Source organism: Danio aesculapii, chromosome 23 (genome assembly GCF_903798145.1).
Source record: "Danio aesculapii chromosome 23, fDanAes4.1, whole genome shotgun sequence".
Taxonomy (NCBI): Eukaryota; Metazoa; Chordata; class Actinopteri; order Cypriniformes; family Danionidae; genus Danio; species Danio aesculapii.
The window spans coordinates 41,238,583-41,264,234 of record NC_079457.1 but is presented as its reverse complement, the minus strand read 5'-3'; the positions used below and the strand labels follow the sequence as shown (position 1 = coordinate 41,264,234).

Below are 25,652 nucleotides of genomic sequence, written 5' to 3'. Positions count from 1 at the left end.
TGACGCAACATTTTCAGTTCAAAATGGTGAAAATTCAAGAGAAATGTCAAGTAGTTTGTATTACTTACAATTACTGTGGGTCATTTAATGTTTCTATTATAAAAGTTAGTTTTCATATTTCCAGCATTTTGTCACTTAAATCTTTCCTTGCTCAATTTTTACAATAAAAGGAGAGTTCATATTTAGTTACTTTATGTGAGCTTTCTATTACATAGTGACATATGTACAAAAACATAATAATGTAGCGTCAACTCCCATGTGAGATATGTCATTATGTGAGGATGCTCACCCTATGGAAAAACTCAGTTTTTTTTGCATGAACTGAAAATTTTGCATCATTGTTCCACAGGTCAGGAGCAATGGGTGTAAAAAATGGGTTGGCCATATGATTTCTTGCAGTACCCATACTATTGTTTTAGAAATCACAAAATTTCATGGGTTCATTTAAAAAAAAAAAGATGAAGAGCAAATTAACAGCAAATTATAATACCTTTGCAAAATTACCATTCGTTTGCATATTTTCTGGTATAAATCTTAGTTTACACAAAAAAATCAAACGCTTTTACACATTAGTTAACACTGACTATCCTCAACACAAACTACTCCAATCAAGTGAAAATAGAAACGGTGTGCCATGTAACAAATATAAACTAAATTACAATGTGCAAGTGGTGCATAAAGGATGTCGAAACACAGAAAAATATTTTGCTATGGGTTCCTTCAAGATTTTCCTGTGGGGTTTTGTAATTAAAGTTTTTAACTGATAAGTAAAACTAAACAGCTTAACAATTCATGTTTTGTTTAACAAACACAAACCCCAAACACACTATGTCTAATTTACAGTACAGTATAAAATAAATCAATCAGGTCAACCACTCAATCAAGTTTTTTACCACAGATGTTAGATTTCCTAAATACATTTCCTAATTTAAAAAAATATATATATCAACAAATCGGTAATTATGATAAAAAAAATAAATAAAAAATTCAATAATTTTTGTTTGCTTTACTGTATGAAATATTTTTGGAGGAAAATGGCACCCCTCAAGACTCATCAATATTACAGATTGTGTGCCTGGTCAAATGTAGTAAGAAGAGAAATCACTGACATTTAAGCAGTTCAACAGAACAGAAGAACACCCATAATTCACCCCAAACTGTTTAAATCATTTCTATCCATATGGCCTAACCAATACTCAGTCAGTATTCACAATAAGAACAGGAGGATTTTAGTTCTGGATTGTGCTTTTGGTAAAAAAAAAAAAAATGTAAAAGTATAATATGCATGCCAACCATATGCAGTTTTCGTGATTATGCTACAACCTAGACTGTTAAAAACACATATATGCAGTTACTATACAGTGAACTAAAGCATTTTATGTTTTAATATACTGTAATTAAAAATAGTCAACCATAATGCCCTAGTCAGACCTATGGCCATTTTGAAAAAATAAAAAAGTTAAATAAAGGTAAAACCTCAGCTGATGTTTTGCAAAAAAAAAAAAAAAAAAGGATTGTAATTAGTCACATTTTAACAAAATATGAATTCATAAGTTTATGCAGAAAATCAAGAATTATATACTATACGGGGGTTCAATAAAGATTAAGCTATATGCTACTTATTCTTTTCTGAAAAAATAACCCATTTCATGGTAAAACCATTTACAAAAGACACGTACTAAAATGTCATTCAGTATGTACAACAGACAGACTATTGCGAGCTAACCTATTAAAACAAAAATCTATTTTTTGAAAAGTATAGCATAACACCAATGCCCATATTTACCGTGTAGTTTGTGTACAGTTTTAATATGCGCGTGGCCGCTGAGGGTCGCTGTAGCGTCACTGACGCACAGACTCGCTGCAGGAATAACAACATGGCGGGCAATTCGAAAGAACATCAGCTGTCTCTGCGAGTATACAACACTCTTCAGGTAGTTTGCATATCTTTATACACCCACCACACGCGCTGCAACGAGATATTTAGTAATTTCATTACGCTTTGCAAACTCAAAACCAGCTGTTTTGTGTCATTAGTAGAACTAAACGTCCAAATAGCTAACGTTACACCAGTTGCTAGTTAAGCTAACGTTAGCGGTGTTTGCGTATAGTAACAGGTATAAACATTGTCAATATTTTATTATTTCATTACTTGAACGAAATTGAGCAGTACTTTTTTTTTATAGTTTCTGATTTAATTTGTCCTGTGAGGCTCTTTGAATTAAATTAACCAGATCTATTTAGCGATGCATTACATAGAGTTTATATACAAGAACCCCGGTCAGAATAAGTAACGTTAGATATGATGTTTAAATTGTAATGTTTTCAGAGTTTGGGTTGTCCTCTGGTGGATGGACTGTACCTGAGGGAAGCAGACAGTGTTCAGGAGCTCCTCTGCACTCCTTCTTTCCACAGGACTGATATACTCAAGTGGATCTGCGCCAGGTTGAATTACTGTTCACATTGTGATGATGTTGCCAGATCTGTTCATTATGAGTTCATATGCTTAAATGCCTTGATATATTGTGTTTGCTGTTCACAGCATTTGTCCATCCCTAAAGGAAAAGTTTTCCACTATTAAATCAACTCATAATGAGGATTTGATTCAAGGTAATCCTTTAAATTACTTACTTTTCATACAAATTTGCACATAACAGCTGCACATATAACGTTGTATATATTAATATACCTATACATTAGTGGTGTAGTCCTAAAAAAAAAAAGGTGGTGTACTATTACCCACCCAATCCAAATTTTAAAAGTTGGCAAATAAACGACTAAAGTGTATATATATATGTGTGTGTATATATATATATATATATATATATATATATATATATATATATATATATATATATATATATATATATATATTTATATTTATTTATTTATTTATTTTATTATTATTATTTTTTTAATCTATAAAACAGAAGCAAAGCACACTTCTTCAAAAACCCAAATACTAGCCTATACTCAAGTACATTTTGAATGGAATGGAAATGAATGGTAATATAGGAGGGCTAAAGCGACTGTGCTGTTTTATAATTTTACTTGAACGTTTCAGAGAGACATCATTCAGCTGATTTGTTTTGATCTTCGAAAAACTCACGAAATGTTCTCACAGCTGCTGCGTTCGTCAGGGGTGGGGAATGACGCAAATTAAACAAAAATGCCCCAATTGCAACCAATTAAGATGAGAGTTAAAAAACATTTGGTATACAGTTAAAGAAGACGCGAATACACATAAATTAGGGAAGTTTAATCACCAAAACAAGTGAGTATACCGAGGGTATGATCCTCAGAAGTTGTAATACCTAAACAGCTTGTGGAAAAAAGTAGGCATACTGAATATACGTGCGTATAGCAAGGACTACACCACTGCTGTACATACACTTGTCAATTTGTATATTTGCATACACTACTTACTTCTGTTTTTAAAATATATTTATTATCTGTTTTTTGTCCTGTCTCTGTAATTCTATTACACTGTAGAAGCTCTGTCACAAAAACAAATTGCTCGTATGTGTGAACATTCCTGGCAATAAAGCTCTTTCTAATTTCTAAATGTTTTGTTTTATGAAGAAGAGGTTCAGCAAGTTTGGTTTACTTGTTTTTAAAATTTTATCATGATGATTTGTTTATAATTATTCTTTCTGACACACAGAGCTCACAAGGTTTGGTTATGAGATGATGTTATGTAAAGCTAATGACAAGGATTTAATCAAGGTATGGAAATAAATAATTATGCAGATTAATACTGAAAAAAATGTGTATGCTCTCTTTATTTTTTGTAATGACCAGACTAGACTGTATAGAAATGTGCTCTTGTTTTTACTTCTTTGATTATTGAACTTTTCAGCAATACCTTTCTTCCACAAAATATTTCTATTAAATCAAGTAGTTTTATACTGAGTGCTTGACATTGTAGGTAGTAAAGAGCATCTATTCTTATTTAAGTTAAATGTACAAACTAACATAATTCTTTTATTTTGCTATTCTTGACAAATGATTTGTTATTTTTCAGGGTCTTGCACCGCCTTTACGACAGCTGGTGTTTCTAGAACAGCTTCTAATGGTTATTCAAGCAGACTCCTCTCTATGCTCTGGGTAACTCTTAAAGCATTTTGTAATGGTGATTTAACTAAAGATGACCTGATGTATTGGCAGACATTTTTGATCAATTTTCACTGAAATGTATTTATTTTTTGGGCTATTTTTTCTGGTCAAATATTAAAATATTCTTAAAACGTTAACTCGCACAGAAGCAGTAATATTTAGGAATTAATTTACTCACCTCAGGTAATCAAAGGTATAGATGATTTTTTTGCAATACAGAATATTTAAAGAAGATTATTAGGGGATTCATAATATGCTAGTCAATGTCTAATAGCACATTAAAAGTCAAAAAACAAAAAGATGCCCTTAACTCTTGAAAATACACTGAGCATTTAAGTTAAATGCAAGCAACTGAACATAATTAGCATGTTACCTTAATAATTACATTATTAATCCACAGCCTCAGCCAAATTGAGCAGCTTCATGAAGTTTATAAGAATCCCAACTCACATTTTCACATTGTAGAGAGTCAACTTGTGTCATATAACTCATTAAAATGTCACTTGTGCTTATTATAAATGCTTCAGCCTGTTGCTAAATTAATTATTTTAGTATTGTGATCAACCAAATCATGTCAGTGCATCTCCAGGTTAAACATCAACCTTAATTCAGAGCTTCTGAAAGTGCTAAATATTTTAACGTGGACTTGTTTCTTTGTCGGTTTGCTTTGATGGATGCAGGCAGAACACATCCTCTGGGGATGAAGGTGTGAAGAACAATGATCTTCTTGAAGAACTGATTGCTCAGGATCATTTACCTGACCTGTACATGCTCCTGGACCCAGCCTGCAATCCATGGCCTGCACACATCCGTGAACATTTGATACGCACACATTCGGCTTACAGCAAAAACAATGGAAACCACAGTAAATTCAGTGATATCGTTAGCAGGTTTGGGTCTTTGTCAGTCATGTATGATTTCAGTTTTTTTTTTTTTTTTTTTTAGTTTTTGTAATGATTGAATAATTTTTGCTAATAATAATAGTATCATTTTACGAATAATAATAATAGAATTTACATTGTAACTCCTAGGGATGCTTCGATTGATAGGCCGGAGATCGGTATCGGCAGATAATCACATTTAATGACTCAATCGGTACTCGCCAATCTGCGCGATCTCATGAACTGATCGCAAGTGTTCATTTATTGTTCATTATTGCATAAAGTTCATTTAGTGTTCATTATTGCATAAAAATTTGAAATTTTTGCTAAATAAACTAATTCTTTTAAGAGAGGTATCGGCAGATAATCACATTTAATGACTCAATCGGTACTCGCCAATCTGCGCGATCTCATGAACTGATCGCAAGTGTTCATTTACGGGTTTACAAGCAGAGCAAGATGCATTTGAAGTTCTTCTGCATCAAATATGCGCTCCAAACTTTTTCTTCATAGAGGCATGTTGAATTATTCTTCCTTCATTTGCAATGTTTCCAAATTGCATTCAGTCATTTTTCTTACCAAATTTCTTTATCTGTTTAATCTATTATATTCTGTAAAGCTGCTTTTGGCCATTACATGTCCAAACTAAATGCTTATAAGAGATGTGTTTAAGGGATTATATTCAACATCCTTCATTTATTCTTTTAGGAAAGGAGAAAGCTCCAGTTAAGTAACATACTTGGAGGAAAAATGTGCTTTATACAATGTTAAAGTTTTATAAACCTTGAAGCATCAGAATCGGTACTCTGTATCGGCTTCAAAAATCCTGATCAGAGCATCCCTAGACACCCATCTACCCTTCCCAAATAAAAATACATAAATTAAATTTTTTTATAAATAAATAAAAACAGTAAACAAAAGAAACAAAGCTACCCCTTTAAAAGCAGGGCAGTCAATGCCAATAGCCTCATGAGCAGTGTGCCAACATATAGTCCCATTGCATTTCAGGCAAGGATTCGAGTCTAGGCTTGTAAACATTTCTCATTCATTCATTCCAACGTTGCTACATACTATCCTATCATAATAAAGGTAAAAATGCAGCAATAAAAAAGTACTATACATTGCCTCATTCCACCTCAAAGTAGATATTTTGTACAAAATAAATTGATGCCATTTATCATATGATTCCCCATTGCATCTAATATTATACTTGATTTTGTTAAGTTTTAAGGAGAAAATTAAGTCTTTAAGCCACACTAATATAGAAAGGGGTTGACAAAGAGCAATTGTCTGTGATTGGCAAGTATCGATGCAAAAGCCGCTCAAAGAATGGCGATTAATTATTTTAAGAACTTCTGAAAATTCAGCAGTTTAGTACTGAGGTCAATCATATGATAAAAGAGTGATATATATGGTCTTATATTAGACTTTTGTCCTTTAATATGATTGTCATTTACTGCCTTTTAAGGAGTGATCAAGATTCCCGACTTGTAAGTCATGGAGAAGAAAGCTTGACGGAGGCCGTGGCACTTCTGAAGTCTACGCAAAGCACATTAGATGAGCTCCATAAAGAGGTGGAACTACTTTTCACATCTTGATATCATGTGTCTTGTTTTTGTAATGACGTGATCCTCTCTGTGTCCTTCAGTGTGAGTTCCTGCAGTCACATTCGTCAGGTTCTGCTGTGTTGTCTCCTTGTGCGCTGAAACTGGCAATCTCAGACATGTCTCAGCTCATGACGGCCTTCGGACACATCTATAACACTGATTTTAAGGGGTATTGTCAGCGAGCTCCTCCAACCCTCAGTTCAGAGACGACTGTGTTTCAATCTGTACATCAGCTCCTGCACACATGTAATACGGTAAAGCTTTGAATCATTCATTTGATTGAGATTAATAGGGACTTCATTTAGTTTTTTTGTAAGGGCAAATCTGAATATAGTTTACAGGTTTTCTGAGAAGTTGTAGTGTTAATTATAATCAGAACATTTTGTTTTTTCTAAAATCGGATTTCAATGCATTTGTCTGTAGTTCAATAGAGAATAAAGATGCTTTTGGAGCCTCTAAGAGTACATATAAGTAAAAACTATATTTCACAGGTTTTAATGAGAGTGAGAGACTGCAAAGTTGTGTAAGTGAACACAACTTTTATCTTGGAACTACAGTACATTTGCTAGAAAATGCTAAAGTTTTGAATGAAAAGTGTAATGGAGTTTGTCCAAAATCCAAAAAGTAAAAATCCAAAATTTGTAAATGCGTATTACTTATTGCATAAGAATGTGAAATCTTTGCTAAATAAACTAATTCTTTTAAGAGAGTATTTTGTAAGAGAAATAATGTAATACTTAATGAAGGGAATACTTTTGCTAGAGAATCAAAAGTTTCTGGGTGTTCATCTTTTGCAGAAGAACACAAAATTCATAAATGGAACATTACTTTTGCAAGGCAATGCAACCTTCGTTGCACTGCAATGACGCAGCACCCTTCAAATGCATCCTTCAGAGGATGCAGCCTCTGAAATGAGACCCAGCTACTGTCCACACTAATATGTTTTTGTTTACTCTCTCCATTTTGGCCTTCCATCCACACTGAGACGGCGATTCTCAGCAATGAAAACATCTTTTTGAAAGCGCTCTCCAAAGTGGATGAATTTGAAAATGTTTTCATGTTGCAGTGTGGCTTTCAAAAACAATGATAAATTTTTTTGCCTTTTGACCAACTCAGCTAAAGTAGTGGACGGTGTTCAATGAATACGCACTCTCTAATGAAAATGACCTACTGTGCAAATGTCCATTTGTACATGTTTCATATTGCTTTATCTACAAGAACACAGAAAGTCTTCTCAGTGCTGTTATTTTGGCGTGTGTCTCAGTCTATATTCTCTCTAGCTTTTTTTGTAACTTTACACTCTTTTGTTACTCGCAGCTTCACCTCACTGTCGCTCCATTTTATCAGCTTGCTGCTTTTCATCAGCATATTTTCACCATGTTTTTAAGAGTCGCAAGGTATATAAACAACTTTAGCACATGAGCATTTTTGGTCCTTTCAGTGTTGATGACCAATTTTTGGGAAATGACTACACATACGAGCGTACCGCGCCAAAGCCCAAGTAAACCGTGCCTGAACCCGATTCCGAGCACTCACACTTCTCAAACGATCCGGGAAACGGGCCTGGGCACGGTTCGGATAGCATAGTGTGAGTAGGCCCTAAGAATGGCAGTTCAAAAAAAAGACTTTTTCAGGTTAATCAAGATTAGTGAATACATAGTTAACGTTTCTCACGAAAGAAGTACTTGTGCAAAAGAATACAAATGTTTTGAATGCATTATTTAGCAATAGAATAGAACGTTTACTTGGAGGAATGCACTGCTGCTTTACTATAACCACACAAAGAGTCTTGGTAAATGCGGTTCTTGTTTGTGGTTGAGAGCACAAAAGTGTTGAAGTCTAATTTTTCTCCCTTCTCTTTATTTCTATTGTCATGTCTCATTAGTGATTACATAAACTTCGTATATTCTTTGTGTCTTCTTCAGGAGCTGGAGGCTGTGAAGCAGCTTTCTGAAACCTCCACGTCTCTTACACACACACTTCAACAGCTGCAGACAGACAGACGCTACTGGTCTAAAGGAGAGAAGCACACACTGCGTCAGTGGTTTTCTGTTTTCAGCTAAATTTTTAAACTTAATGCATCTAATAAACTTTTTTTTTTCTCCTCCGTTAGCCAAGCAGTTGGAGGAGCTGAAGAACAGATACATGGCTTTTCTCTCCCTGCACCAGTCATAGCCTGAAGGACTCTCTCGGGGTCAGCAGAAATCTACAGTCTAGAGCTTCAGTTGAAGTTTCAAGTGGCGAAAAGGTGTGAGGTGTAAAACCAAAATAAAACTTCTCTACATTGCCAGAACGGTTTTAAAAACACTTTATTTTACATCCCCGTAATGTCACGCACTGCTAAACGCAATATGAAGCTAACAAAAGCATCTACTAATCATGAAATGGCTCCATCTGAGAAGAAACTTCATCTTTCTTCATAAACCCCAGTGTTTTTAGTATGTTTCCACTTCCAAACAGTCGCAGTGTATCAGTGTTGCATTTATGTTATGTTTTAATAAAGATTCACCATGCAGAAACTGCACTTTTTAGTTTAAACAATTTTTTTTTTACATTAAAACATGTCTGCTGAAGGAGTTATGGCTTCCCATCAGTTCACACATTGGTATGTGTGACTGATGGGAGGGTCTTTCTGTCAGTCAAAAGCACATCTGTTGGAGAGAGCCGTAGTGTTTTAAAAAAGCTTTTCAGGTGGAGCTGATTTTGTTTGTGAGCTTCTTGTAAACATTTTTGTTGCTAATCGGAGCCAGAAGCCAATGGAGAATCAACCACACAATCAACATGGAGAGGTGAGGAACCGAATTGTGTTTTGCTTTTGTTGTTAAATATTTCAAATAGGGCTGCACAATATATCGTTTCAGCATCGATATCGCAATGTAATCATTCGCAATAGTCACATCGCGAGCATACACAATGCTGAGTCTGAATTATAATTCATCATTCGCATGTGTTTTTGATGCCTGTGATCGAAAAGTAACCTTAAAAGCATTCAGGCATAAGAAATAGTACCATTTGTAACTTTAACGGTTCATTTTATTGAATTATTTTCATCATTCAGTTACTGTACTTGAATACCGTGAGAATCGGGAAACGATAAAACACTATTTTAATTGTATCTTTTTCTTGATTGTATTTATAGATTGTTATGCATGAAAATACTCGCAACATGAGCAAATACAGAAATGCACTGCAAATAGCACAGACCACAATAATAACATGTCAGGTGTCCTAAAAAAGCTTCTAGATTATTAGATTTTATGATAATAACCTCCCACTGCAGAACCCAATCAATCTAACATAAATTTGGCCAAATAGAGATATTCAATTTATCTGCTGAAACCGTTTTCATATCGTAATATATATCGCAAAATAAAAATATTACAATGTTAGATTTTTCCAATATCGTGCAGCTCCAATTACAAGTTCAGATAAAACCTTTTGGTATAACATTTTATTTTAATAACCAGTCCTTACATTTATCTAATGGCTTATTAGCTGCCAGATATCGGCTATTTAGTTGTACTACTAAAGCACACATTCTGCTTGATCTTATTCTACATACATAAAACTACATAATTACTACCTTAAATATTAATAAAGAGAAAATTAAGGGGTTATTGAGGCAAAAGTCTTAGTAGTTTATTAGTAGTGAGAATGGACCTTAAAATGTGTGGTCAGCCTTTTAATATACCTTTCATTGGAGTTACTATTGTATTCTATATAGATTTGTGTTAGATTCAAGCAGACTTCCACAAGACTACATCTACTGAACAGCACCTATGTGATGCTCATACTTCAGCTAAAAAGCTCCTGCACTTGTGTGTACAAGCAGAGATGTGCGAAGTTTCTTATTTGCTGAAGCCTTGAGTGAGAGTGTCATGTGAAGACATTTGAGGAAGAGTGGTATTCCTATTCCTAAGTATTCCTATCTAAATTAAGGAGTAAACTCTGAGATAAGTCAGAATAGCAAAAGAAAACCCTGTAAATTCGCTAATGAAGTTGGAGTTTGCTTAACATTTCTGAGGATGTTACAGCTATAGATGTTTTCTTCGGTGTTTATGCAAATTGTGAGGAAACATAATGTCACTTTTGTGAGGTATTTAGACAAATTGCAAGATATAAAGGCAACACTTTACAGTAATGGACACGTTGTTGATGTACTAAATATCATGAACGATACGTTCAATAGCCTACAGTATTTATTAATCTTTGTTAACTATAGTAAAATGCAGTTCTTCATTGTTTTAACCCAGTGCATTAACTAACGTTAACAAGCACAACGTTGGATTTTAGTAATGCATTAGTAAATGTAGAACTGTGATTATTAAATGCTGTACAAGCACTGTTTGTTCGTGTTATTAAACATAACATTAACTCTACTCATTACTTTATTTTAAAATTTCATGAGGGGGGAAATTAAAATATGTGGGATTATCTCATAACCCCAGTAGAAAAAAAAAGCATTTAGGCTACCTTAATGCAAAAACGGTCTTTAAAAGCATGGTGCTTTAGTATTAGTATAAATGTGTAGTATAAATGCACACAAGTTCAGTAACTTTTGCGTTGTATATCTATTTGATACATTATATATAAACGTTTTGAGTGCACAGGTCATTGTATTTTGTCTCTGTCAGGCTCCTGGGACAGGAAGCAGAGCTGGTGTGTTAAACATTAATGATTACGCAAGTAAGAAGAGTGCAGCGCAGAGCATGCTGGATGTGGCTCTGCTGATGGCCAACTCCTCTCAGCTGAAGACGGTGCTTCATTCTGGAGCTCAGCAGCGCTTCTACAATCCTCTTATTGCTCTCATCTCAATCTCCATCTCACTGCAGCTGATTGTTGGACTCCTGCTCATCTTTATTGGTTAGTTTAGATTTATGTGAGCTTCAAACGTTCTGCTCTCATTTCATTGACACAAACACTGATGTTTTCTTCAGTGAAGTCCGACCTCAATGATGTGAAGCAGCAGCCGAGGTTGAACACGATGAACAACATGGCCACAGTTTTTGTGTTCCTTACTGTGCTTATCAATATCATCATCACAGCATTGGGATTTGAGTCTGGAGGGTGAGCAGAGCGAATTAATTCAACTTTCCCCCAATTTGAGGCAAATTGTATACTGATTTCACGAATGGAATTTTAATCCATTAATTTTGTTTTTCATTTCATTGATTAATTTCAATTCCTATTTGTAGACATTTATACTTTTCACTGTATTAATGTTCAGACTGTATTGACATCTCTTTTTGTTTTAGAAACAGCATATGATGCTGCACTTCCTTCACATCACTCACAAGGACAGCTTAAGTGACTATTTAGACACAAATTGTATTATTGTACTTCTACAAAACAGCGACCGAAGAACTGCTGCCATAATAAAACGTTTTTCTGCCATTCTAAATTTTTTTTTGTGGAATTGCAAATAAGAAAACGAAACAAAAAATAGATTTATCTTAGCAAATGTGTCATTTTAAGTAAAGTGAGTTTCCAGTTTAACTTTTTACTCCACTGACAGCAGGCATGTTTGCATTGTCCTCAAGTTCTGTGGCCTTAAAGAATAATGTTGAAAACTTTCTTAAAACAACTTTATTTTGTTCAAAAAGCATTTAAAGCTGATGCATACAGGAAAACACAACTGCCAGCCAAGGTAAGCAGATATTTTACAAGTGGTTTGTTTATATTGTTAAATGTCATTTTCTAATTTGACATGTTTAAACATTTTCTGTTCATTTACTTTCCATAATTCACACAATGGAACATAAGTATCTAATCAAAACTCAATATTTGTATATCAGTAGCTTAGCTACTTTTCAGGAAACTATATTAAAATAAATCATAAAGCAAAAAATTAGCAATGCATTCTAATAGTGTTATCAATATTGTCTAGTAAGAGGATAATACTTTAAACAAAAATGACCAATTTATACAATATATATTTTATACTTTAATAACAATCGTAACAAAGGCACTCATGGTGTTACTACTAATGTAAATGTAGTGTGTGCGTGCTTGTGCCTCCCTCTACATGTGCATTTTAATGTACATATACAATAGCACAATGTGTGTATTAAATCTGCTCAGCTTCAGAAGAATTCAGCACCTTAAAAATCATAGGAAAAAACGGTTTAAACCAAGAAAAAAAAAAGCAAACAGATGTAGCATACCAAATAAAGCTTTACAGAATATCCCAAGAACATTAGCCTCAAACATACGGCCACAGCATAAAGATGTTAACATTCAGTTTGAAAGAAAATAAGCTCTAAAATGCGTAAATGCCCCAGTCATCATAAAAATAAAAAAAAAATACAGCTTTCACTTGTTTCTGTTTCTTTATAAAAAAAAAAAATGTGCAAGACAAATATTTGACTAACATATTACACCAATTCCTGCTGGTAGAACAACTATCAGAGAACATTGCTTGCTTTTACATCAAGCTCTATTTTTGGTGGATGTTTAAATAAGTGAGTTTGGTTTGGGGCTGATGATTATTAATGTGATCTACTGTATGGTTTTGAAGGGCGTCTCTTCTGCGGGCTCCATAGATGTGTACACATAATACAGAAAGGCAGCGATGATGAGAAACACCAGGATGCGCAGCCATGCCGGCACACCTGCAGATCTGCTGCTCGCTGCACTCACTGCATGCTGTATGGGTTTAGAACCTGACGGACGAGAAGAGCTCTGATAGGCTGAGTGAGACTGGCGGATGACAGGCCTTCAAAATAATAAGACGGAAAAGACATTTAATTCATAATGGTAACATTACATTCAGCATCAAGTTTTAAAAAAGAAGCTAAATTACATGTATTACTGTGTGCAAGCACTAATGCGCAACACTCGTCCCGTTTCTATGCTTTTTCTCTTTGAATGTTAAAAGTGATCACTTGTTTTTTGCTTTAACACAGCTCATCCAATGAGAATCAATGACTCAATTACTATCCATTTTGTAATCAGTTTTTAAGCCCTAGTATTTTTGTACTTGTTTGGCAACCATCAATAGGGAGCAAAAGTGTATTATTTTATGAAACCTTGCTGTGTATACGGAATAACTTTTTTAAATGCAATAACTGAGGCCAGAGAGAACCTGTGGACTTTTTTTTTTTTGCAGTTTACTTAAGCAGAATGAGTTTGAGAGTATAGGTAATGAAAACACATAAATTAATTAAGTTGGAAATAAAAGTATATATTGGGCTCTATTTTAATAATCTAGGCGCAAAATCTAAAGCGCATGGCATTAAGGGCGTGTCTGAATCCACTTTTGCTATTTTAAGGACAAAAAATGTATGCTCTGCACCGCGGCACATGGTCTAACAGGGTTGTGCTTATTCTCTTAATCAGTTATAGGTGTGTTTTGAGAATTAACCAATCAGTCTAATCTCCCATTTCCTTTAAGAGTCAGTTGTGTCATGCCATGGCGCATATGTACTTACATGGCGGACTTTGTAAGTGGAAAAACTGAACGCTTCACTAGAGAGGAAACAGTTAAACAGATCATCTGCAGTGCGAGGATAAAGAACGAGCCTCCTCCAATCGGCCTCTACTTTCTCTTTCTTTTCCTATTTTTGTGGATAAGGAAACAGTGTTGTACGCAGTCCGCTGAAGACATCCATTAGCCTGCATAATTTCATTTGTTAAGCGCAAAGATTTGTTTCAAAACTATTTCTAAATTCAGTTCTAATTTCTAGCAATCAAATAAATGAACAATAATAACGGAGTGTGGTCAAAAATGTGTTATCCAAACACACGTTCTATGCCCCATATAGTACAAAACCTGACCGGTAGACAAATCTTAGCTTGTTTTTGATATAAACAAATATAAATATGCATATAATAAATAAAACTGCTAATAATAATAACAAAATACAAATGCAAGTTGTCATGAATTAACTGAAAAAAAGCCTCCTGGAGGCAGTGGTTTTTATATTTATGTAAAAAGTAATAACTTTTGTAATATTTTAATCCTTTAATTCTTTTTCATTTGTAATGACATCTGTGTATTGCTGTACATCCTGCGTGTTTTAATTGCTGGTCTATTGCACAGTCTATTTTAGTTCCTCAAAATAGCAACGCGTCAACAATAGCCTTAACACGCCTCTTTTCTAGACCAGAACATCCATGAGTCCACAAAGTGGCACAAATGTATTTGCTATTTAAACAATGCAGCGGAAAACAGGAAAATTAGGGTTGCGCTGGTCTGAAAATAGCAACACGTTGGGGGAAACACATCTTGCACCTTATTGCGCATGTATGATAGGGCCCATTGTATATAAGGTTTAAAGTAGAATACAAATCTATTTAGAACTACTTGGTTTGTAAACAAAGCTACAGTAGCTCATATAATACATTAAAAAAAAAGAAGTCATATATTACACACAAATTGTTATAAACTTTTTTTTATAAACTGAATATATTTACGTTTTCATATTCATAATTATTTGAATTGAATATATACATGCATATATATGTTACCATAAAATTAAAAAAGATTGAATGACAGGTGGGCGACGCGGTGGCGCAGTAGGTAGTGAAGGCAAGAAGGTCGCTGGTTCGAGCCTTGGCTGGGTCAGTTGGCGTTTCTGTGTGGAGTTTGCATGTTCTCGCCGCGTTCGCGTGGGTTTCCTCCGGGTACTCCGGTGTCCTCCACAGTCCAAAGACATGCGGCACAGGTGAATTGGGTAAGCTAAATTGTTTGTAGTGTATGAGTGTGAATGAGTGTGTATGGATGTTTCCCAGAGATGGGTTGCAGCTGGAAGGGCATCCGCTGTGTATGAACATATGCTTAATAAGTTGGTGGTTCATTCTGCTGTGTCAACCCCAGATTAATAAAGGGACTAAGCCGAAAAGAAAATGAATGAATGAATGACAGGTTTAACAAGTTGTGGTAATCTGCTGAGTCTTCTGCAGGTGCATGTTCTGCATGAAATGGCAATAACCAATACCAAAGCTGTTTTTAAAAAAAAAAAAGCCCTGTAATCAATGGCTTATTGATTTATTCTTTGATTTTAAATGATTAGCAGATTAATTAAACTATATTAATTCAGAAAACCCATGAATGGATCATTTCAGAGGATATGACCTATTATCTCGACTTCATCTATTCAGATGCTCCACTTAAAACAAAACAAAAAAAACGTAAAATCACTGTGCCCAATTGAAGTTAGCGTTCGCAAAATTGAAGACATATTTTTTTATTTAAAGGCACTCATGGCAAAAATGGAGCCGACAACACCACAAGAGCTAATACATGCAGTGACTCCGTCTACACTAGATGTTGTGCAACCAATTCCCCATTTTATTATTGATGGGCTCCAAATGGACAGACTAACATCGCTCTTCTTGCCGTGTCCTTTGTTTCAAGTTTTTGCATTTTGTGTTGTCAGTGTATAACTCCGCAATAACAAAACACATCTACAAAACCACCTGTCTAGACTATAGTAAAGAGTTGTTTGTTTTATGGACGATAGCATGTTTTGTTAACACATCGTCCAGGCAATAGCTTTAGGTCCTGTTTTGCGTGGGAATGAAATTGACTGTTTTCCAGAGTTTCTGCAGGTTTCAGAGTTAAATTTAAGACTTTTTAAGACATTTTAAGACCATTGTGAATGAAAATTTAGACCCTAAAGGGCTAAATGCTAAGGAATTTTTCAAATGGCCCAGATGGAAAAGATTTTTTCCCCTTTTTTAAAAAAAAATGTTATTTCTTCGCTAAATATTTTAAATATTGTGTATAAACAAGCAAGCTCTACTTGTATCTATACACTTTTTCCAACATATACTTTCTTTTAAATAATTTTTAAAAAATGAACATATGTTTCAAAAGTTTTAAAAACTATAATAAACTAAATCTACGCACAACAATCTGTCCAGGTCAATGTCCTAAGTAAGGGTTTTGTATGTATGGGTTTTAGCCAGATTTGGTAGCAATACACGAACAAAGGAAAATTTAGACCTGTTTAAAAAAGATTTAAGACCTACAACACAATATTTCAATAAATGTAAGACTTTTTAAGGCCTAAAATTTGGATTTTGAGATTTAAGACTTTTTAAGACCCTGCAGAAACCCTGGTTTTTATTTGCAGTGTAATGAGCATTTTGCAGTTTGAGCTTACCTCCCTGTACTGTGTTTATATTTATGATTCTTGTTACAGTATCTGTTACTCAGGTGCCATTTATAACTGTTTTCTCTTTAAAAAGTTTTGGTACTGTTACGACTGGCATTCACACAACTCCGATATCTTTGACCTGCAAAAAGGAACATTTTTGAAAATGATTTTAGTTTATACTGCCACTTCACTATAGATGGGCTAAACACAGACTTTTGAAAATGGAGGCATGGCTATTTACGGTCGCTCTCTGATTGGTCTTCTGGACAATTGCATATCTTTCCCTGAATTGTCAAGCCACTCTCGTTTGACCATTACACAACAAGCAGACTACAAATAGAATGCTGGTGAAATATGCACATGCCCAGGGAGAGTGAATGGTCGTGAATCTTGCATTTTAGACTTTATAATGTGGACAGATCGTTTTTCTGAAATGCATTAAAAACTCAAGTCTGGGTGAAGATTGTTTTCATTCTGAAATGCTGTTTTAAATTGAAAACACACAGACTCAAAGTAAAAAGTGATTTAAACAATAGAGTTGGCTCTATTGTTGATGTAAATGTGTATTTTATTAATAATAATAATATGGTTAATATATATGGGACAGTGCGGTGGCTCAGTGATTAGCACTGTCACTTCAAAGTAAGAAGGTCACTGGTTCGAGTCCCGGCTGGGCCAGCTGGCATTTATGAGTGGATGTTCTCCCCATGTTGGTGTGGGTTTCAAGCGAGTGCTCCGGTTTCCCCCACAATCCAAAGACATGCGCTTTAGGTGAATTTAATAAGCTAAATTGGGTAAAGTGTAAAGGATAAAGTGTGTGTGTGTGAATGTGGGAGTGTATGGGTGTTTCCTAGTACTAGGTTGCAGCTGGAAGGGCATCCACTGCGTTAAACATATGCTGAATTAGTTGGTGGTTCATTCCTCTGTGGCGACCCCTGATAAATAAAGGGACTAAGCCGAAGAAAAATTAATGAATATATAGGAGGGTTTCAGTAAATATGGATTCCATGTCTGCAAAACTAACATTATAAATCAAATATTGAATGAAATTTAATCAACACTGAATCAAATATAAATCGAATTGCTCGATCAAATGGAATATTTAGCCCTAAAATAAGCAGAGAAAAAACACATTAAAGACATACACTGTGTGTATGGTTAAATACGTTTAGGTGAACAAGTATAAACTACAATACCTAGCATACATTTTAACTTAAAGAGCCCATATTATACATGAAATAGGGTCATATTTAGGTTGTAAGGGTCTCCAACAACAGTCTAATGTGCATGCAAGGTCAAAAAACACTTTTATGGTCTTATAATCTGCATTTATTTTTACCTAATTATTCCAGCGACTCTCATATGAATCGTTCAGCGATTCATTTGTTCCCAAACCCCTCCTCAGCGTGAAGCTAATCTGCGCTGATTGGACCGATGACAGCCTGCTGCGATTGGTCGAGAGTGACAGGCTTCAGCACGAGACAGAGTGAAATGCCCAGCTGGTAATCAACTATATAAAAGTAGTCACAGTGCACACACGCTTCATAGTGTAAGGCTTTTTTCACTCACACACACACACACAACCCTCCTCAGAAGAACTGGGGAGATCGACGCGAGTCTCCTAGCCACTTTACCTGCTCTTTTTCTCTCTCTCTCTCTCTCTCTCTCTCTCTCTCTCACTCTCTCTCTCTCTCTCTCTCCTCTCTCTCTCTCTCTCTCTCTCTCTCTCTCTCTCTCTCTCTCTCTCTCTCTCTCTCTCTCTCTCTCTCTCTCTCTCTCTCTCTCTCTCTCTCTCTCTCACACACACACACACACACACACACACACACACACACACAACGCTCCTCAGAAGAACTAGGGAGAGCGACGCGAGTCTCCTGTCTCCTAGCCCCTAGGCGTCACAAACTCGACCTGCTCTTTTTCTCTCTCTCTCTCACACACACACACACACACACACACACACACACAAACACATCACGTTCCTCCTCAGAACTAGGGAGATCGACACCTCTCCCGTCTCCTAGCTTACGATGGCCATAGCAACGACAAACGGCAGTGGAACACGAGCTCACAAAAGCCTTTAACGTTAAATCCGTAAACAAAGCGGCACGCGTCACGTTTTTAACGTGGCTTACATGTGATAAGAGAATATAAAGAGTAACCGCATGTACTGTACCAGGTTAACAAGTAACAAAACACAATAAATACATAATTTGCAAGCTAGAGTAAACGAGGCAACAATTTTAATCGCACTTACTTACACTAGTGAATAAACCTCAACCACTGACTCTTCACAGTTTCATCTTTGGGTAGAGACTGTCAATATTATCCATCTGAGCACAGCGTGACTTCATTCGACCGGCGGCGTCTGTGTGTGTGTGTCTAGTGTTTTTTCTGTGTTAGTGGGCGGGGCCGCAGGTTTCAAATCTCCCTGGTTTGCGCGCGTAACTACTGGCGAGGCTTGTGTTTCGTGGCTGCGTCATCGCGAAACACCTAATGACTCATTATCAAGACGACTCGTTTGAAGCACTATGAGTCGACTCTTTTATAGATGAATCAATAGTTTTAAACACTGTACACTTACAGATTTAAGCCTTAGCTGGATATTTCACTTCACTTAGAGCTGTGTTACACACTACATGGAAGGGCATTTTCAAAAACCCATAATATGGGCTCTTTAAGAAGGCAAGAAAAACAATAAAAATCAAAACAAAGAAGTAATATTAACACAAAAACTCACTCGTTGGTATAGTCAACATCATCTCTGTAAGCTGACAACTTTGACCCCACACTGTAGACAGACCAAAAACATTTTGAAGGTTTTAACTACTTAAAAAAAAGAGATAAAAAGTAAATAAATGAATCTTACTCGTGGGCAAAATCTGAATCGCTGGCCTTTGACCTCCTTGTGCTGTAATCATAGGAGAGGGACATTGTTTGTGAGGACATAATGACAGATTATTATTGAGGAAAAAAATAAATTAAAGCTACTCACACGTCCCCATATACTTCGTGTCTTGTTTGTTGTTGCTGAAAATGATGAATATGAGCTCAATAAAAAAACATCACTGGCGTAGGAGTTACTTTTCAATATTAGTTCATTTTACTTACGGGCTGATGATAGGTAACATATTCCACTTCTTCCTCTGTAAAACAAAAGTAAATGTTCAGAGTGTAATACAGCACTGTAAATATTGTTCTATAGTTCTCTGTCTTTAGCAAAGTCTTACGTTCTTCTCTGTAGTAAGTTTTGTCAGGTGAGGAAGGCTTGGTTTTTTTGGCCATGGCCTCATTCAGTTTCTTTTCATAGAGCTTCCTTGTGGATTCTGCAAACCATATCAAATCAATTCACAACTTTGCCAGATTCACAGAGATTATTTTATTAATGGAACATGCTTTAATGAGGAAAAAATGTAATGATAATAATTGGAAACAGGTCTTTGAGTCATAATTAGGGCTGCATAATATTGAAAAAAAATGTTTTTCAGCGATATACATTGCGATATTTAATAAATTTTACCATGTTTCACGCATTTGATAAACTTAATTTTTAAGGGGGGGTGGGGGTTGGGGAGGGGGGCTGAGGTGGCATACAAATGGCTCTAGAAAAAAGTGTTTTATATTTGTCTGGTGAGTCTTAAGGCAGGTGGACACATATATATATATATATATATATATATATATATATATATATATATATATATATATATATATATATATATGTGTGTGTGTGTAAAGTGACACTTGGCAGTCTTCACTATAAAAATGTAATTTAATTAGTCTACTAATAAAGCAACTAATGCTATTTTTCTTGTTTTTTGTGCCTGAATGCTTTAAACTCACCCAATATATTTAACAGAAAAAATACAACTAATAAACTTTAATGACAAAGTTGAACTATTGTGGATTTAATCTACAAGCTCCTGGTCAACAACAGCCCATACTTGAGATTGCAGATCAGTGATGCGATTATTGCGAATGCGCTGAATTGATATATTGTGCAGCCCTAGTCATGATGTTTTTTTTTTTTTTTGAAGGTGTAAAAACTAAATAAAATTGTTTCCCCAGAGAAAATAACATACATTGAATAAATACATTTGGATATCTGAATAAATACAAATGGAAATACATTTCCATTTGTTGTGATTGAAAATCAGGGCTATTCCACCAAAAACAGACCTCTTAACTCTTCTGAATACTGGAATTGTGTTAAAAGGGCTGTGAATGACTATAGTTATGCATAAAAATAACGTCTCTTCTGCTTTATTCAACAAAAACAACTTATGACATTGCATCCAATAAAATAAAAATGTGTCATTTGTCAAAAAATAAAAACAAAGCAGATACATTTCAGACATTCAATATGAGTTTGTCTATGTATATTAAAAAACTATTTTACATTTTTTAAACTAGAGCACATACAGTACCTACTATGGGTCCATGTTTAATGCCATATTCATCCAGCAGCTGGGTGATCTCCTTATCCGATTTCACACTTAATGACGACATATCTGCAATAACAAACACGTTTAGTGTTAAGATTTAGGGCTGCATTAATACATATATTTTAAAAATCAATAGAGAACCGTGATGAATTATATAATATCCTGGTAAGTAGTTAACTAACGTTAGTAGGTTAGGCCAGATGGTTGACAGAGAGAAGTAGCTCAAGGTCTAAAATGACCAGTAATCTCGGAGAGATACAGTACGAATAAGCAGTTTTTAAAGAAATAATAATAATAATAATAATAATAATAATAATAATAATAATAATAATAATACGATAAAAAAATAGGTTCTTCAGCATGAGATTAATGTAGCCTATACAACATCTGGACCGAGTGTTACACATGTGCAAACAGCTGTAAACTTTTAGAAGTACTATAAACCCTAAACCCCTCCTATCAAAGACTAAACGAAAATGACGTCTTCTGTCATATATAAGGCCATTAAAACCAAAATATTAGGATTTTTTTTGCGAACAACGGTTAGAAAAAAATGATTTGTCGGGCTCGAGCTAGCAACCGAAAGCTCTGACACAACTTCAACGCATGACATAGAGGGGCAAGCCGTAGCGCCGCTAAAGCAGTAGCGTCGAGTATTGTCTCACCTACATACTCACATTTTATGTTTAAAAATACTAATTTGCAAAAATTGAATTACCGTAAATGATTCCAGAACGTAAAAAAGGTGCTTTCTTGAGCTGGGCGTGTCGCTGGCAGATCGCTGGTCGCGCTGGAGGAGGAGAAAGACATCACTTCCTGACGCCTGAAACTGAGGCGTGTTTAAAACATTTTTCAGTCAAACATTTAAAATAGTCAAACATGTTTTACAGTTCATCTTATATTACGCACACCCATTAGTCTGTAAACCCTTATGAATATTAACCATTGTGTTACTATTATTTATTAATTTATTTATTTATTTAGATATATTTATAATTTTATTATTATGAGTATTATTATAAATGTATTTTATATAATGTATTACCATTATATAAATGTATACTACTGATCTAGGTAATGTTATAAATATGTTATAAATATGTTTTGTCCATCTAATAAGCAAGTGAACATGTGAATTTATTTATATAAATATTTATATTTATTAAAATACATTTATAATATTACTCATATTAATAAAATAATTTATGTAATATTACATTTATAACAATAATAATAACAACTACATTTTAACTGATAAGCAGTTGCAACTTATCAGAGTCTGCAAGTTAATAAGAATTTTCAATAGACTGAAAATTATTATTATTATTATTTTTTTTTACATTTTTTAATATGGGAAACCTATTAGGCAATGGAAAATGCTTAATAAAATAAAAATAATGCAACTGTATATTATTTTTTGTTTTGTGTTTTGAGTATGCAAAAGTATAGCCTATTAATTTTTCAAATAAAACAACATTGCTTATTAATCACTTATAGAGCCAGTTTGTTTCAATGTAACGTCCTGAATTTCCGTCTGTTCTGTCTTTAAATACAATGTATATGCACCCTTATAATAAATCTGGGGTTATTTTAAATCATTTGTGCTTAAACATTCCAAGCATTTTTAGCGCGATTTTATTTTAAAATAACTAATAACAATTTAGTGAACATTTAAAACACGTTTCACAGAATTTGAGACATGCTTAACAGTTCTCTATGCTGGCTGATGAATATAATTGAAAACTATAATATTTGGTGAACGGTGCCTTTAAGCAGCCAGATGCAGTACACATGTGTACCGTTAAGGGGCGACATCGCAACTTCTAAAAAAAAGGGTCTCTCAGGGAAAAAAAAAACCAAATGTTATGTATTTGTTTTCGCGTTGGCAACGACAGACCAAGATAACATGATTCAGCAGGAGCTTATACAAACTAAACCGCCTGAACAAGTACCTTTGTAAACTATGTGTGGCAAATTGTCTGTAAACTGTCAAAACGTTTTCAAATCTATTTAAATGGGTTATATCAAAGCGGTAAAAAAAAAAGGTAAATAAAAAAAAATACCCGGGGCCCCATTAATAAGGACCTCACCTGGGGGCCTTAATCAATAAACAGACAAGAGCCATGAAAACCACAGTTCCGCTTACCTAATATGGACTGAACAGCTGCTTATGTCTCTTGACTGTTCTTCTGACTCATCTGCATGCCTGTGACGGGCGTCAACCTGATAGATTTACTCAGAAAGAGTTCTTTAGGTTGTGTTTTGATGTATCATCAGTAACTAAGCAATGGCTATCACTAGGGCCAGACAGAATCTGCCAACATTTTTTGCTATTTCTGCAGGAAATTTTGTAAAAAAAAAAAAAAATCTGTGGATTTATGCGGAATGATTTCAGGAGTGTCGTAACTAAACACACTATATGAATTAAAGAATATATTTTTTGTACTTTTATTTAATGTTTACAGTGCAAATTCAATTAGATGCACTTATTTGGTAAACAAACAAGTCTCTCATATAATACATCTACTAAAAGACTGAAATATTACTTTCCAAACTGCATCAAACAAATCATATGAACATTTTTAAATTACTATTATAATATCACAATAACATTTGTAAAATTAATAAAAAAAAGAGAGAATAAATTGGACTGATAAAACTTAATATTCTTGGAGGGAAAACAGATTGTGTTTTATCAAGGGTCTTTAGGTCCAGGGGCGTTTTGCTTCCGTCAGTCAATAAAGGGAAAACTTTGACCTCCCCCATACACATTTTTTTTCCGTTATTTACAAATCAGGTATTTTGTAAAGTCTAAAATTCCTAATTTCGAACTCTGTCCAGAAAAACACGTGTTTTATGATATCTTTACCAACCCCGCTGATTCTAGACATCTTATTTCTAAATTTGTGTGTTTATTGTAAAGTTGTGTGATAGCTTCCTCTGAGATTTAAAGTTGCCTGGGGGAAAGATCTGGGAATTGAACTCTCTGCAGACACATAGGTCAATTGTTTGACCAATACAGTCATACTCAGTCAACAGCAGACACCAACTGATTAAATTCATGGTCATACATCGTCTACACTAAAGCCAAAGTCCATACAGTCTTTCCTTCTGTCTCACCAATGTGCAATAGAAGACAGCAGAGGACACAGTTGCTCACACCATTTGGCTCTGTCCCTTATTGAACAGATTCTGGACAAACATATTTGGCTGGTACTCCAGGGCTTATGGCAGACCTTTTCTACCAGATGCCGAACTTGCCATCTTTGGCTTCTCACAATACACATGTTGCCTCCCTCTAACAATGCAAGAGTGTTTAATGCAAGGCATGATGGTGGCTAATAGACTAGTGCTAGATAATTAGAAAACACCTTTACCCCCCTCATTCCAGAACTGGATATCTGATATGATTGATATCGGTTCTTCAGATGGAGAGACTCCGATTTTTAAGGACTAGCTCCATAAAACTTGTTTTGGCCATTTGGGGTCAATTTCTTGATTTGTTTGACAAATCTACATCTCAAGAGCAATCGAGTGACCCCTCTGAGGTTTAAGTTATATAGCCTACCCTTTCTAGTTTTGATTGCTTGTTTTGTGACTACGATGTGTGTGCGTGTTATTTATTTGTTTGTTTGTCTCTTCTTTTTTGTTTTCTTTTATGTTATCTTTTGTATCTCTACAGTACAAGCCAATGTTTGTTCTTGTACTGTGTATGAATATAAATAATTAGTAATAAAAAAAAAAAACGGAATAAATATCCATTTACACACAAGTAAATACATAAGACTCAATAGCTCCTTTCACACAGTGATGCCGTTAAATACTGGAAACCGGAAAATTTCCTTAACGAATTCACCTGCATTTTCAAAAAGGGCCTGTTCACACATACAGACAGGTCTGCATGTCGAAAAGGGCTTATGATGGGCTATAAATCTGCAGATTTCTGCACACACAGACTCCGTGTGGGTCTAGCTATCAACTGTAATTATTTTAGACCAAGTCATTTTCTAGAAGTGGAATATTTTTGTTGTTGTTTGCATTGCGCAAAAAGTTGTGATAGGCTTTACATCTCTTTAATGAGGCATGCACAGGTTATTTTGTTTTGTTAATCAGCACTGGATTAAAGCTGCGGTCACACTTGACTTTTCTTCCCATAGACTTCCATTCGAATGCGTCAGACCGGAAACGCAAGGTCATGCATCAAGTTTTGCATGTTGCTGCGGTGCAAAGTTCAAGCTTGGTGAACTCTGACCTGCGAAATAGCATCACTTGACTGCGTGAGACCAATTGAGGATTAAAACATGGCCTCTCTGGACAGAAATTTAAAACATGGAGCAATCGCTGGCTTTTTTAATGTCTAATCATCTTGTTTTATCCTGCCCCTTTTCACAACGCAGTACGACAGAATTTCGCACACACAAAGCCCAGTGTGACCGTAGCTTAATGGGATAGTTGTTTGCTAATTGGCACTTTCTTGGAGGTGATGGGTTTATTAGTCCC

At 34.9% G+C, this 25,652-nt stretch overlaps 3 protein-coding genes across 4 annotated transcripts; 2 read left to right on the top strand and 1 right to left on the bottom strand.

Moving 5' to 3' along the window:
- Positions 1-1,834: 1,834 nt before the first annotated feature.
- Positions 1,835-8,897, top strand: haus7 (HAUS augmin-like complex, subunit 7). The gene is made up of 10 exons (XM_056449270.1): positions 1,835-1,934; positions 2,330-2,445; positions 2,543-2,610; positions 3,665-3,726; positions 4,025-4,107; positions 4,797-5,006; positions 6,466-6,571; positions 6,646-6,858; positions 8,530-8,641; positions 8,718-8,897. Exons 1-10 carry the CDS (start codon positions 1,878-1,880, stop codon positions 8,777-8,779), a joined length of 1,089 nt encoding a protein of 362 aa, XP_056305245.1. The 5' UTR covers positions 1,835-1,877; the 3' UTR covers positions 8,780-8,897.
- A 267-nt stretch (positions 8,898-9,164) lies between these two features.
- si:dkey-93l1.9 (uncharacterized protein LOC562339 homolog) lies at positions 9,165-11,980 on the top strand. 2 transcript variants are annotated; one of them, XM_056449272.1, is made up of 4 exons: positions 9,166-9,393; positions 11,239-11,467; positions 11,542-11,671; positions 11,860-11,980. In XM_056449272.1, exons 1-4 carry the CDS (start codon positions 9,361-9,363, stop codon positions 11,870-11,872), a joined length of 405 nt encoding a protein of 134 aa, XP_056305247.1. In that variant the 5' UTR covers positions 9,166-9,360; the 3' UTR covers positions 11,873-11,980. The 2 variants fall into 2 exon arrangements, with proteins under 2 accessions (XP_056305249.1, XP_056305247.1); XM_056449274.1 differs by lacking the exon at positions 11,860-11,980 and having other exon boundaries at positions 9,165-9,393; positions 11,542-11,675.
- A 195-nt stretch (positions 11,981-12,175) lies between these two features.
- On the bottom strand, positions 12,176-21,971 carry emd (emerin). Its single transcript, XM_056449271.1, has 8 exons — positions 21,871-21,971; positions 21,135-21,218; positions 19,938-20,033; positions 19,819-19,853; positions 19,703-19,737; positions 19,577-19,618; positions 19,448-19,498; positions 12,176-13,319 (listed from the first exon to the last, which is right to left on the bottom strand). The coding sequence occupies exons 2-8, from the start codon at positions 21,214-21,216 to the stop codon at positions 13,103-13,105; spliced, it is 558 nt and encodes a 185-aa protein (XP_056305246.1). The 5' UTR covers positions 21,217-21,218; positions 21,871-21,971; the 3' UTR covers positions 12,176-13,102.
- Between the last annotated feature and the right edge of the window lie 3,681 nt (positions 21,972-25,652).